Here is a 13,404-nt window from a genome sequence, read left to right as displayed (position 1 = left end):
GAGCTGGGGGGCTGGCAGAGCTATGGGACTGCAGGTCCCTGGTACCTAGGATGGGGCAGAACTGCTATAGCCCCAGAGCCAAGGGCTGGATCCGACACCCCAAAAATGCAGCAGCCATATCACAGGATGAGAGAATCACAGAATGGTCGAGGCTGGAAAGGACTCAGGGTCCACCTGCTCCACGCGGGGCCACCCAGAGCAGGTTGCCCTGGACCATGTCCAGGTGATTTTTGAGGATCTCTGAAGACAGAGACTCCAGCACTTCTCCAGGCAACCTGTGCTACGGCTCCAGCACCCGCACAGTACAGACGTGCTTCCTGGTGGACAGGGGGAGCCTCCTGGCTTCCAGTTTGTGCCCATTGCCTCTTGTCCTGGTGCTGGGTGTCACCGAAAAGAGCCTGGCTCCATCCTCTCTGCAGCCTTCTTTCAGATAGTTACAGACATTGACGGCCTCCTCTTGAGCCTCCTCTTCTCCAGGCTGAGCAGTCCCATCTTTCTCAGCCTCTTCTCACAGAGAAGATGCTCCAGGCCCTTCAGCACCTTGATGGCCATCAGTGGGCTCTCTCCAGTGTGCCCAGGTCTCTCCTGTACTGGGAGCAGAGCGCACCCATGCCCACCTCTGCCAAAACACAGGAGCAGCAATTTTCATCTCACATCTCCCTCCCAGGTGCGGTGAGCGACTGCTGTAACTTGTTGCCATCTGTTATTTTCGCTGTGTCAAAATGCCTCTCTGCCAACCACAGGCCCATGAAATATGCATGCCATGTCCTCCCCCTTCCCAAAGCGCTGCTAAATTCCCCTTTCGCCTATTGGCCTCCCATTCAGATTTGTTTCTTTTCCTCTTACAGCTTCTCAGGCCATCAGCAAGAGACTCACCCCAGCACAGTGCTGGCAGCTGGGTGGAACAGGCTGGCTGCAGCCACCACGCTGCCCCCACTGCACCAGCAGCATCTGCCTGGATGTGGTGGGACACCAAGACAGTGGCCTGTGGGACCTTCAAGGGCTTGGCATGGCACCCACAACGTCTGCAAGCATCCCTCGATGGCTTTCCAGCCATCATCAGGGTGGCCCAGGCAGTGCAGCCCACTCAGGGAGCTGCTTTGTGAGCAGCATGCTGTAGCTGTCTTGATACAAATACCACTAGGTTGAGTTTTTTTTGTTTGTTTGTTTGTTTGTTTGTTTGAGATTTTGTCTTTGTGTCCAGATCTGAGACTAAAAGATTCTCAAGTTGACAACTCAAACCTGAGACTTCACGTGAGAAAGCCTGTGGCAGCAAGAAGCTTCAAATGAATTATTTCACTCTGGGGCATGAAAGAGTTAATGCAAAGCAGGAAATATTTCGAAGGAAATGGGTGCTCCTTCGCAACGAACATTTCATCCAGCTCTGCTGAGCGCAATGCCATTACCTGGCTCTGGGCCCTTTTTCTGCCTGACACTTGGGAGGAGCAGGACATCCCAAAAGGAAACCTTGTGACGGAGCTCAAGGAAACTCCACGCTTTCGTTGTTAATTGCAGCACTGCCAGTGCTGGGGTGTGGAGGAAAAAAACCGTTTGCAGCAATTAATTCTGCCTGTTCTGCCGGCCCGGTGGTGGCAACACCTCACCCAGGCAGCGTTCAGATCTCCAGTTCAGATGACCGGGAGGTGTTTTGGAAAAGCCAAATCCTGCACCAAAGCCGCAGGAGCCCTCCCCCCGAGGGTTCCCACCCGAGCAAACCCCGCGGGCGGCGGCTGCCGGGAGCATCGCCGGGCACGAGGTGTCACCGGGGAGCCGGGAGGGGATGCTTCGGTTCCCTGCAGGGAACAACGGGGGCTGACAGACCGAACGGGGAGAGGGGAGGTGCAATGGTGCCCGCCGGCCGGTCCCCGGGAGCTGCGGGGTACGAGGGCCGGGCACCCCCCCTAGAGCCCCTCTGGGGGGCACCCGGCTGCGCAGAGCCGACCGAAAACCCCAGGACCCTGACCCAGAGAACTGGGGGCTCGGCTGAGACCCCCAAACCGTTCACAAGCAGCCCAGGAGGAGTAAGCGCGGGGGCTCGCGATGCCATCCGCCCCGTGCGCGGTGCCCCAGCTCTGAGATCCCACCCCAGGTCGCCCCTGAGGAGGAGGCTCCGTGGGCTGGGCACACCGCAGGCTGCTCGCGGATGGCTGCGAGGGGACGGGGACCCCTTTTGGGGACCCTCGCGGCTCCCTTTGGCCCCGCACCGCTCTTCAGAAGCTGCTCCCGAAGGGACGGGGCCCCACTCGGCTGTGCCCACCCTATCCCTCCGACCCTTCCCAAGGGGACGCGGCTTCCTTCGGGCCATCCCCGTCCTTGCACGGCTCCCCCCGACCCGGGGCTGGCCCGGGGAGACACCGGGGCTGCGGGGCCGGAACGCGGGGCGGAGCGGCGGCCCCGCAGCCCCGTTGCCGGCGGGAGCCCGGCGGGGCGGCGCCGGGCGGGCGGTACTTAAGGCGGCGGGGCGGGCGGGCGGCACCGCCGGGCCATGGTTCCGCGGAGCGCCGTGCGGGCTCTCTGCGCCACCGCCGCCCCCCGGGGCGCCCCCCGTTCCGTGCCCGGGGCCACCACCCCGCCGCCGGCTACCGGTAGGGGTCGGGGTCCCCGGTCCTCGGGTCCCGGTCCCGGTCCCCGGCCGGTGCCTCCTCCGCCGCCCGCCGTGGATTTTGGGGACCCCCGGGAGGCGTTCCGCAGCAAGAGCAGCGCCGAGCTGCTGCGGGGGCTGCTGGTGCTGGGGCTGTGCGCCGTGGAGCCGCTGGTGGAGCACAACCGGGAGGTGGGTACCGGGGTGGGGCGGGGCGGGGGATGCCGGAGCCGACCCGGGGGTCCCCTTGGGGGTCTTGGGGGTGAGGGGGTGGGTGTCGGAGCCCGGCGCTGAAGCTGCCGTGTCCGTGTATCCCGCAGCTGCTGCAGCTCGGCCGGCGGGTGCTGGGCCGGGCGCTGTTCGAGCGGCTGATGAAGATGACCTTCTACGGGCAGTTCGTGGCCGGGGAGGACCAGGAGGCCATCAAGCCGCTCATCCGCCGGAACCGAGCCTTCGGCGTGGGCACCGTGCTGGATTACAGCGTGGAGGAGGACCTGGGCCCCGCGCCGGCCGGGCGCCAGCCGCAGCCGTGAGCGCGGGGACCGGGGCGGCGGCGGCGGCGGCGGCGGCGGGCGCGGGCGCGGGTTTTGGCCGCGTCCCTATTGGCTGAGCGCGCCCATCCCCTCGCTCCCATTGGCTGCGGCGCGCGGGAACCCGCGTGCGTCACGGCCCCGCCACCCGACGGGGGCCTCGTGCCCCGCGGCGCGCTGCTCCACCCCCCCCCCCCCCGCCCCGTCCCGGAGCCCTTATCGCCCCGCCGCAGCCCGGTGCTGTTATCGGGGAGCGGCTGCTGGCGCTTGGCGAGCTGCGGCTGGGCTCTGCTGGCCCCGCCGGAGCAGGTTTTGGGGGTGGCGGGCACGGGACTGCTGCTGGTGTTGTCCCCCGGGGGTGCTGCTGCCTGTGCATCCCGCACGGGAGGCTCTGCCAAGCCCTTGCTGCCGCGGTGTCACCGTGCCCGATTTGTTCCAGCAAATGGACGAGGCGTGGGGGAGGGAAAAATGGCAAAAACGGCACGCAGGTGGTCAGCCTCGGGTGTCGTTGCAGGGCACCGCGTCCTGCTCAGTGGCGAAGCTATTGCTCTGCTTGGAGGTGCGGGACTGGAGGTTTCGGGCTCGGGAGCTGCTTTCTTCCCGCATCTGGGTGCTTCGGGGCTTTTCCAGCGCAAACCAGACCCATCCGGCAGGTTTCTGGCCTCCTGATGCCATCTGCTGTTTGCTGAGCTCCTGCGCAAATTGCTGTGCAGGGCCCTCCAGCACAGCCTGCTCCCCTGCAGCCAAGCTGGAGATAACCGAGTGGAAATGCCTCGCTGCCCCAGCAACGGGCTGTGGCTGCTCCTTGCGACCGGTTTTCCAGCTAGGAACAGCAGCGTGCGGGGGGGGGCGGGCACCCGCTGAGCCTGTGCCCCTGCATGCCTTGCACAGGCTGGGTCCTGCAGCGCCTGGGCTGGCATCCAGCGCTCCGCCAGCTTGTCACGGGTGTCCTTGGCCCTGTGCTCAAGGCGCGAGTAGCAGAGCTGCAGCCAGCTCACGGTGACGCAGCTGGAGAAAGGTCCCCTGCAGGCAGCACGGCCTGATGCTGTGCCCATTCCCATGGGCTTTGGGACGGGGTCCAGCCCCTAGTAGGGCACGGGTGGGCTTTGCTTCCCATGGGAAAAAAGGAAGAGCCCCCCCTCCCATCGTGGTGCTGCTCGTGGTCCCCTTGAAGGCTCCAGTCCTTTGCTGGCCCACGGCCACCCTGCGCCAGGAGCTGGGCTGTGGCTGTGCTAACGTGGGCAGGGCCCCTCCTGCCCCTGCAGCAGAGGTTCCCTGAATGCTTCTGGACTCCCCGAGTGTCTGCAGCACCTCACCATGCTTAGACTTTGCTTCCCCTAGCGATTTCTTGTGTGGACCACTGATGTCTGCCCCAGCACAAGATTATGAACCAGCCTGGCTGATGAGCCACCCCAAAACACCTTATCCCCTTATCCTCCAACTCCCAGTGCTGGTGCCGGGTGCTGCGCCAGGGTGTGCTGTGGGTCCTGGGGGGCACAAGGTGCTTTCTGCTTCACCTGAGGATTTGAACTGATGCTGTGCAGGGAGGTGCTGCGGCAGTCCTGCTACTGTTTGCTGGCAACTTGTGTGTGGGGCAAGCTTGGAGGACTGTCTTCTGCCAAGTGCTTTGCTTGATTCCTACCTACGAGGCTTTAGACCTCACCAGTAGTTTGAGTGTGGGCTTCCCCTAACCACAAGGCTTGCCTTTCATGTGGTAATTGAGGAACAACTTCTCCCTCATCCCCTCTGCCAGACCCATCTCCTGCTGATGAGCAAAGCAAATAGACTGGGCTCGTGGCACCCTCCTGGTAACCTCCAGGGTGAAATGGATTATCACCTCCGTATTTCTGACATGGGGAACTTTTGTGCTTTTCCTGAGACAACTTACTTGAGCCTGATCAAAAACTTACTGAAAGCCTGAGTCTCCTGTGTCAGCCACTTTACCTGTGCACAGCAATCCAGCAGGCAGGTTTGCCCTGTGCTACTGCACTGATTCTTCCTTGTTAAAGCAGGATTGCATGCTCTTGCTTTCACACTTCTCTTCAGATTTGGTCTTGGGACCTTCTGAAGTTGAAAGTCACGCTTGCCCACAGCTGAGGCTGAGGTGAACTGCATCTGCCTTTGCATCCCACTGGAGCTTTCTTCATCACGTGCTTTGTAGCATAAACAGGGCCTGGTTTGTTCTGGGCTCCACAGCACGTGGCTTGTGCGTGGTGGCACCAGCGTGCTTGTCTGGGCAAGTGTGAGCTCCCAGGTCCTGAGCAGGTCTTAGAAGTGGCTTCTTTCCAGCTGCAGCTTGGCAAAAAGCATTCGGGCTGTGTTCAGAGATGCTTCCTGCTCTGGTGAGGCTTGTGGCCAGGTATAAGCTGACTACTGCTGGGTTAAGTGGCATCTGCTTCTTGTAGCATTTGCTTCTTGTAGCAACAGCTTCGTTAGCCAAGACTAATATTTCAAAGAAAGCAGATGATATCCAGGAAGAGCTATTTCTTCAGCTGGAAGGAGCTTCCTTTATTTTGTTTGATGCAGAACAATGAAATGAGCACCATGGCACTGTTTTGAATGCCCCCCTCAGGGTTGATGGGCTCGATGCAGTCATGCAGCAGGAATGCTGCTGGAAAGGGTGTGTTTGTCCTTAGGAATACAAAACACTCGAAATTCAAGAGTGTTTTCTACTAATTAAGTTGCACAGGGCAGGAGAGCTTTGTTCCTGCTGCTTGTCCCCAGCACCTCGGATGCCAGATCAAGGTGTGCTTGGGGCTTCAGAGCCTGCTTCAAGGGGACCTTTCAGCTGACAGGGGCTTTGCTACCACATCCCATCCCTCAGCACATGATGTCTCCTCTCCTTTCCTTCTATCACCCTTCATATTCAGGGGCAGCAAGTTTCTTGACCTGTTATCCTAGGGGCATCCCAGGCATGGAGCACAATGGGTTGCAGCGCAGCACCCACAGATCCCCACGAGCTCTGGCTGCGTCTGCCCTGGCTCACGAGGCTTTGCGGCACTGTGAGCAAAGCAAAGCTGCTCCAGGGAGCCTCCAGCCGGACGGAAGGGCTTTGTCTCTGCTTGTTTGTGCTTCCAGCAGCTCCTAATCCCTGTCACAGGGTTTCCACGTGGGTGAACACGTGTCCCCACTCCCCCGTGGAAGTCCCCTGGCTCGACTCACAGCATATTTCCCCATGGGGCTCCATAGGGCATGGCCAATTTGGGGGCAGTGACTCTGGGGTTACACAAGGGAGAGATCTCCTGGGAGAAGACAGCTCTGTGCTGCCTTCCAGGGGCTGGCAGGGTTCCTCAGCAAGACCGCTGTCTGCAGGCTGGATTTAGGGTGTCAGAGAGGAGGTTTAGCTGCTTGAGCTCCAGGAGGAACTCATGACTTGGCCGGCGCTAGCATGGGCTGTCAGAGCCCTTTATCTCCGTGGCAAGGGGCTTGGGCTTGAAATTACATCCGAGGTTGGCTGGAGCCAAAGCTGGGGCCGTGTTTGGAAGCTGTTGACTAATGCCAAGGTGCAGAGGAGCGGGACAGCTGAGCTGCAGCAGGGTTTCTATGGCTTGATGCAAGCTGCTCTGAAAGAGCTCCTCAGTTTGTGGTCTGGTCACTGGTGCCTGTGAGACGGGAGGTGTTCGGATGAGGTTTGGTGAGAGCCATGGAGATGGAGCACCAGTGCTGACTCTGTCCTTGCCATGGGGTGGGTGTCCTCAACCACAGCTGGCTTGGGTGTGCTGAGAGCAGCTCCGGACCCAGGGTCAGGGCATCCTCCCTGTGCTCCTCAGGGTCCCCAGGTGGCACTTGCCTGGATGCTGAAACCCGCTTGTTTTCCATGAGAGGATCTGGGGCAACTGAGCTGCCAACAGAGCTTATGCCGAGCAGCATTTGATCCACTGGCGATGGGATGGCAAGGGAAGAGCAGGGTCCAGCACCAGGCTGGCAGCAGGGGAGCCTTGGAGCTGCCCTGGCCACCAGCGTGGGGCTGCGAGGGGTTGCTGACCTGGCCCTTATCTTCCCTGTTTCTCTTCTTAGCTCCTGCACCTCTGCAGCCGAGAAGGAGAGAGGAGGTGAGTGACCCAGCCTCTCCTGCCCACAGGAGATAGCATCTGCCAGAGCATCCAGCTGGTCCAGGCACCACGGGCCTGGCATGGGGGAAGGGCCCAGCTCCTACGTGAGCTGAAGGAGGAACACGAAGGTCCTCAGCCAGCCCCACTTCTCAGCAAAGGCTGAGCTCCCGCTCAGTCAGCAGAGCAGGGAGGGCATATTGGGGTGTCTTTGTGGGCTCCTGTGAGGTCCAAAGCAGGTTCCTTCTCCCCTGAGCCCATGGCAGGAGCTTCCCGGGGAGGCTGGCAGGACTGGAGGCAACACAGGGGCTACATGGCCTCTCTCTGGCCTTTTCCACCGCAGGAGCAGAGCAGAGGGAGAAGAAGCAGCACCATGCCCATCGTGGATCTGGCAGTCACCGCAACGGGGTCGCCAGCCCCCGCACCTATTTCTATGCCGATGAGGCCAAATGCGACCAGCACATGGAGACTTTCCTCCGCTGCATCGATGCCTCAAGTAAGCCTTCGGTGTGTCCTCACAGTCCTGGGGACTCCAGGGACACCCGCACCCCCTCCTGCCCTGGTGTCCTGGCCAGCTGTGCCATGGTGGCTCTCTCCAGGTGGCAGCTCAGAGGACGGCTTCTCAGCCATCAAGCTGACGGCGCTGGCAAGGCCTCAGTTCCTGGTGAGTGCCCCTCGGTGCCAGGGCCGTGGATGATGTGGGTGCTGGGCATGATCCCTCAGAGTCTTGGCGTGGCAGAAGGCTCCGAGCTGCCTGGGCTGCAGCCTGTGCAGCTCACCCAGGGTCCTGCCCCTACAGCTGCAGTTTTCGGAGGTGCTGGTGAAGTGGCGGCGGTTCTTCCACCAAATGGCCATGGAGCAGGGCCAGGGTGGGCGGACAGCACTGGAGATGAAGCTGGAGGTGGAGAAGCTGCAGGTGAGCGGGCTGATATCCAAGGGATGTGCTGCTGGAGGTGGCCCTGGAGGTCCTCGGAGCAACCCTGACCTGTGGCACCTCTGATGGGGTCTGACATCTCCTTGGCACTGATGCTCGTCTTGGTGGCAGGAGACCCTGGCCAACCTCGGCATCGCGACCAAGGCAGAGAGCCAGCACTGGTTGACGGGCGAGAACCTGGGTGCAAGCGGGTAAGCTGTCCATGACCTGCTGGGTGTTGTGGGGTGGGGGCACTGAGGGACCTGGGCCAGCCTCACCGTGTCCCTGTGACAGCTGGGCAGCAGCAAGGGGAATTCTTCAAAGACCAGCGCTGGCCTGGTGCAGAAACCAGGGGCCCTGAAAGCAGAGGGTTTTTTTGTTGGAGGTGACAAGATGGGTCGGGGTGCCACGTGCAGCAGGCTATGGTTTGCTGGTGAGACTGAGAGATGGTAGAGACCCCCCCAAGTCACCAGCATGGACCTGGCTTCCTGCTCACAGCACTGTGGACCTGCTGGCCTGGAACAGCCTGATCGACAGCCGCACCAAGCTCTCCAAGCCGCTGCTCATCCCCAACATGAAGGTGGGTACACACTTTGGCAAGGCTCTGCCCCCCGACCAGCTCCACAGTGGGGGCACTACCAATGTTCCTGTTCCCTGCGCTGGTCCCCAGCCGTTGCTCCAAGTTTGGGTGCTGCATGGACTCTTCCCTCTTGGGATTTTGCTGTCTTTGCCATTGGCCACCACCCCTTGCCTCTTTTGTGCGGATCTGGCAGCTGTAGCCAGTGCCAAGAAACTGGTGGTGGGGGACAACAGGAGCATCTGTGCTGGCTGGAGGGGCATTTGGGGGGCACAGGGTGTGTGTCTGCTGTCCCCAGGCTCTGCAAGGCTGGTGGAGCAGGCACCCCGCATGCTGCAGTGGTTGGGGGATGCTGAGTTTGCAGAAGGACTGGGGGTGAGCTTCCCAGGGCATTTGTCTCCCATGGGCAGCTCCTGGAGTGCTGCTCCCCAGGCAAGCTGGTGAACGGGCTCTTCTCACTTCAGACCAGGCAGCTCGAGCCTCTGTTCTCACACTTCACCGAGGAGGAGGATCAGCAGATGAAACGGATGCTGCAGCGGATGGACATCCTCGCCAAGGTCTGAGGAAGCTGGGACTGGGTGCCACTGTGGAGGGCGGGGGACAAGTGGCAGGTGGCCCCAGCAGCCCACCCTGCATCATTCAACCACCAGAGAGCCACGGAGACGGGCGTGAGGCTGATGGTGGACGCAGAGCAGAGCTACTTCCAGCCAGCCATCAGCCACCTCACCCTGGAGATGCAGCGCCGCTTCAACAGGGAGCGGGCAATCATCTTCAACACCTACCAGTGCTACCTGAAGGTGAGGGCTGGCAGAAGTTGTGCAGGCTCCGGAGCACACAGCAGGGAAGGGACCTGCTGGAGCAGCTGGATGAGCACCTTGGTGATGCTCTGGTCCATTTGGTGTGATCCTGGGGCTGGCTCCATGGCACTGATGTGATGAGCCTATGCTGTCTCTGCCACCTCCTCCCAGGAGGCTTACAACAACGTGACTGTGGATGTGGAGCTGTCACGCCGGGAGGGCTGGCACTTCAGCACCAAGCTGGTCCGCGGCGCCTACATGGAGCAGGAGCGGGAGAGAGCAGCAAAATTTGGCTATGAGGATCCCATCAACCCCACTTATGAGAAGACCAACGAGATGTACCACAGGTAGGGACCTGCCCCAGCCACGTTCCCACCTCCCTCCCCACCAGGTTTGGGCTTGGACACCCGCCCCGCATGACCCCACACTTCCCTGCAGGTGCCTAGACTATATCCTGGAGGAGATCAAGCACAGCCAGAAAGCCAGTGTGATGGTGGCATCTCACAACGAGGACACGATCAAATTCACCTTGCGGAGGTGGGGACTGGCGAGGAGGGGTCAGTGCCTTGCTCTCAAGTGGGATGTGGGGCACGCAGTGGCAGCGCTGTCTCTGCTCTTTTCCTAACACCAAGGTTTGGCTTGCAGGATGATGGAGCTTGGGATCCATCCTTCGGAGAAGAAGGTCTGCTTTGGGCAGCTGCTGGGCATGTGTGACCAGATCACCTTCCCCCTGGGTGAGTGCTGAAGCTCCAGTACCTGGGAGCAGGGGGGACGTGGCAGATGTGCTCCTGTCCCATGCTCACCCTGAGGTCTCTTTGGCCTGCTGTGGGCCCTGAAGGGCCGGTGGAGCTGGGCTGTGGGTTGTCACAAGGCTGAAGACGGTTTCTTGTTGCCTGGGCAGAAGTGGTGAAGCCCAGGAGAGGATGGCACTGGCAGAGGAAGGAGCCCTGACCTGGAAAACACTGGGTGCCGCAGGGAGTGTGTAGGGGGGAGACCAACAGGTTTCAAAGCTCCTGCATGAAAGGGTAACCAGCAGAGCTGTGCTGTGGTGGGATGGATTAGTCCTCTTCCGTGGCTGTGTCCATGCTGGGACACCTGCACAGAGTTATGGAGAGGGAGGGTATAGATAAGGACTTTTGAGGTGGGGTCCAGCTGAGCATCCAGTGAGACCATGGTGGCAGGATGGGGGAATTCCTCCTTCAGGCCACGAGCTGAAATGGGGCTGCTGGTAGATGCTGGTGTCGTGGGAGCCAGAGCTCTTTGCTATGCGGACTGGCTCAGCTGCGGCAAGGTCCCCCTGTCAGCCACATGCCCAGACCTTTGTCCTGTATCAGGGCCCCTTCTCTGGGCGGCTGTGCCCCTGCACTGCCACCACACCGCCAGCTCTGGCACCCAGTGTGGGGTTCCCAGCTCCAGCCCAGGGCTTCTCGCATATTCCCTGACACCTGAGGTGACTTTCCCTGCTTCTTTGTGACCCCTGTACCCCACAGACAGGCCCAGACACAGGCACTCGCAGGTCAGGGCTGATCCCCCTCCCCATCCCGGTCTCCGGAGCAGGGACCTGAGGCCAGGAGAGCAGCAGGAGGCAGGCCGGGCAGTTGTCCAGCACGGATGCTGCTCTGTCCTGGAGTTCCCCCAGTACACAGGGCTTGGCTGTGCATCTGCAGCCTCCTCTGGTCATGCTGGAAAAATGTGTTAACTTGATGTTTCTGCTTGAATGCTTCTTGAATTGGCCCAGCCCTGGCTGCCGGCATTCCCAGGGCTGCCGGTGACCTCAGGGCTCTCCACGATCCCCTTCTCTTCCTCCAGGTCAGGCTGGTTTCCCCGTCTACAAGTACGTGCCCTACGGCCCGGTGGATGAGGTGCTGCCCTACCTGTCCCGCCGAGCCCAGGAGAACAGGGGCTTCATGCAGAGAGCAAACCAGGAGCGGGATCTCCTCTGGAGGGAGTTCAAGCGACGGCTCTTTGCGGGCACCATCTTCAGCCCCAACCCCTGACCCCCTCCAGCCCCCCAGCATCCAGTGCTGGGCTCAGCTGGTGCCTGGGTACAGGGTTCTCGTGCCTTCGTGTGTAACCACTAACCCACTAACTTCCTTGTTGCTGTTTTTCCCCCTCCTCTGAGGCTTTTGCCTGGGGAGGCGATGTTCTCCTGTTGCTGTTTGAACCCCATCCTCCTTCGGGAGGCCACTACTGTAGGGCTGCCCCAGCGGGCAGTGCCCCAAGGGACATCCCCCTTGCCGTCCCAGCACTGGGAGCCCAGAGCGAGCAGATCTTCCCCTCCCAGCACATGCTGGTGCTCCCCTGCCAGCCCTTCCCTTCCCCACCAGCCTTGGCCAATACTGTCCTGGTGTTTTGCCCTCCGAGCGCAGGGAACGGGGAGGTTTTGCCACCAACTCCGTGGCACACGTCCAAAGCCCACGGGGTGGCTCAGCTTTCCCCAGCCCTCCCTGGGCCAGAAGAAGGGCCTGAGGATTATCACCAGGCTCCAGCTCTGTGGAAGGTCCAGCAGAGGCTGAATTTAGCAGCGAAAGTGGCATGCAGAGGTGGCTGGGACACAAGGGGAGCCCTGCTGCCTGCTCACTTGGGGCAAGCCTAAGCTTTTGCCCCATCCTGCTGGGCTGAGCAGAGCCACAGCTCCCCAGGCTCTCGGTCTCAGCCTCTTGCAGCAGCACTGGCCCTGGGGCACACATCCAGAGAGGGAGCAGGAGCCGCCGGGCCCCATCCTTGTACTACCCCAAACGCTGCGGGGACGTGCGTGGGGCCGGAGCTGTGCTGTGGGAAGGGGAAATCCGGACAGCTACTGGACACTGGATTTGTCAGAGAATGGCAATAATTAAAGCGTGACTGTTCTTGTTCCTGCCTCTCCTAGAGCCATCCCCAGGGGGAGCTGCGGAACCGAGCGGGAGGGGCTGGCAGCATCCGCGGCGGCACCCGGGGGTCCCCCCTCGGGCTGGGTCCTGCCCGCCCGGGGTCCCCGTCCCCCCTCGCCTCCCTCGCGGTTCCTTCTCTGAAAGCCCAAGGGGTGAAGGGGGATGTTTAGGCTTTCCAGCTACGCTTGCTTATTGCTTTGTCTCCGTTTTTTTTATTATTATTATTTTTTATTTTTATTTTATTTTGTCTCCTGGTTTTGCCTTTCCGAGCACCCGGAGGGGCAGGCAGCGTGACTACAGGTTGGGGCAGGGGCTCTGGAGCTGCGGGTGTTTAAAAGCAGGGTGCTGGTGCAGGTAGCAGCCGGGCTCCTGGGAGAAGAGGAGACGTGATCCCTGCTCCTGACCACCTCTTTGGCCCCTTCTGCTTGTTGTGGAGTGAACGACTCAGGATGCATGAAGAAATGGCTCAAGATGCCAAGACCCAAAGCTCCCTGCACCCTCCAAGCCCAGGGATGTGGGCACAGGGAGCAAAAGTTAACTATTGCAAAAGTTAATCATGCACCTCCAGGCAGCTCTGCAGCACGTCTCTGGTGCAGGCTGCTGTCTGCAGGGGTGATGGGTGCAGGGATGATGGGTGCAGGGTGCTGCCTGCTCTCTGCACAAGGTGCTGGATGGCCTTGCAAGCCTGGGTGCTGGTGCAACACCCCAAAGCCCTGTGCTCCTAGCAACCTTTACCCATGCTCAGACAGAAACAGCAACCACCCCTCTTACATGTAATTCTGGGCACAGTGACCTGGCTAAGCCCTCCCTTTATCTCAGGCTTTCACCAGCCTGCCCAGCTTTAGCCCTTGCTGCTGGAAGCTGCTGTCTGCCTACCCTGAGGGAAGGGGAGGCACAAAAAACACTGGGTATGCCCTAGCCTGTGCTGCAGCCCACTCACTTGCAAGGGCACTAGCTACAGCAGCAGGGGGAGTTGCGAGGGAGAGAGCTCACATCTGTGCAGAAGCCATCTCAGCAGACTTGCACTCAAATGCCGTGAGTGGTCCAAGCACACGTGAGCGGGGATTTCTTCCAAGAAGCAGAGCCT

The 13,404-nt window shown here is 60.9% G+C and overlaps 1 protein-coding gene across 1 annotated transcript; it reads left to right on the top strand.

Moving 5' to 3' along the window:
* The first annotated feature begins 2,713 nt into the window (after positions 1-2,713).
* Positions 2,714-12,293, top strand: LOC116496367 (proline dehydrogenase 1, mitochondrial-like). The gene is made up of 14 exons (XM_032199401.1): positions 2,714-2,773; positions 2,902-3,110; positions 7,129-7,163; positions 7,504-7,656; positions 7,760-7,824; positions 7,960-8,076; positions 8,206-8,285; positions 8,572-8,653; positions 9,115-9,207; positions 9,301-9,447; positions 9,619-9,794; positions 9,886-9,984; positions 10,093-10,181; positions 11,257-12,293. The coding sequence occupies exons 2-14, from the start codon at positions 2,953-2,955 to the stop codon at positions 11,442-11,444; spliced, it is 1,482 nt and encodes a 493-aa protein (XP_032055292.1). The 5' UTR covers positions 2,714-2,773; positions 2,902-2,952; the 3' UTR covers positions 11,445-12,293.
* The last annotated feature ends 1,111 nt before the right edge of the window (positions 12,294-13,404 follow it).

This window comes from Aythya fuligula, chromosome 17, assembly GCF_009819795.1.
Source record: "Aythya fuligula isolate bAytFul2 chromosome 17, bAytFul2.pri, whole genome shotgun sequence".
Classification (NCBI taxonomy): domain Eukaryota; kingdom Metazoa; phylum Chordata; class Aves; order Anseriformes; family Anatidae; genus Aythya; species Aythya fuligula.
The sequence above is the reverse complement of the archived record's forward strand: the minus strand, read 5'-3'. Positions and strand labels throughout refer to the sequence as shown.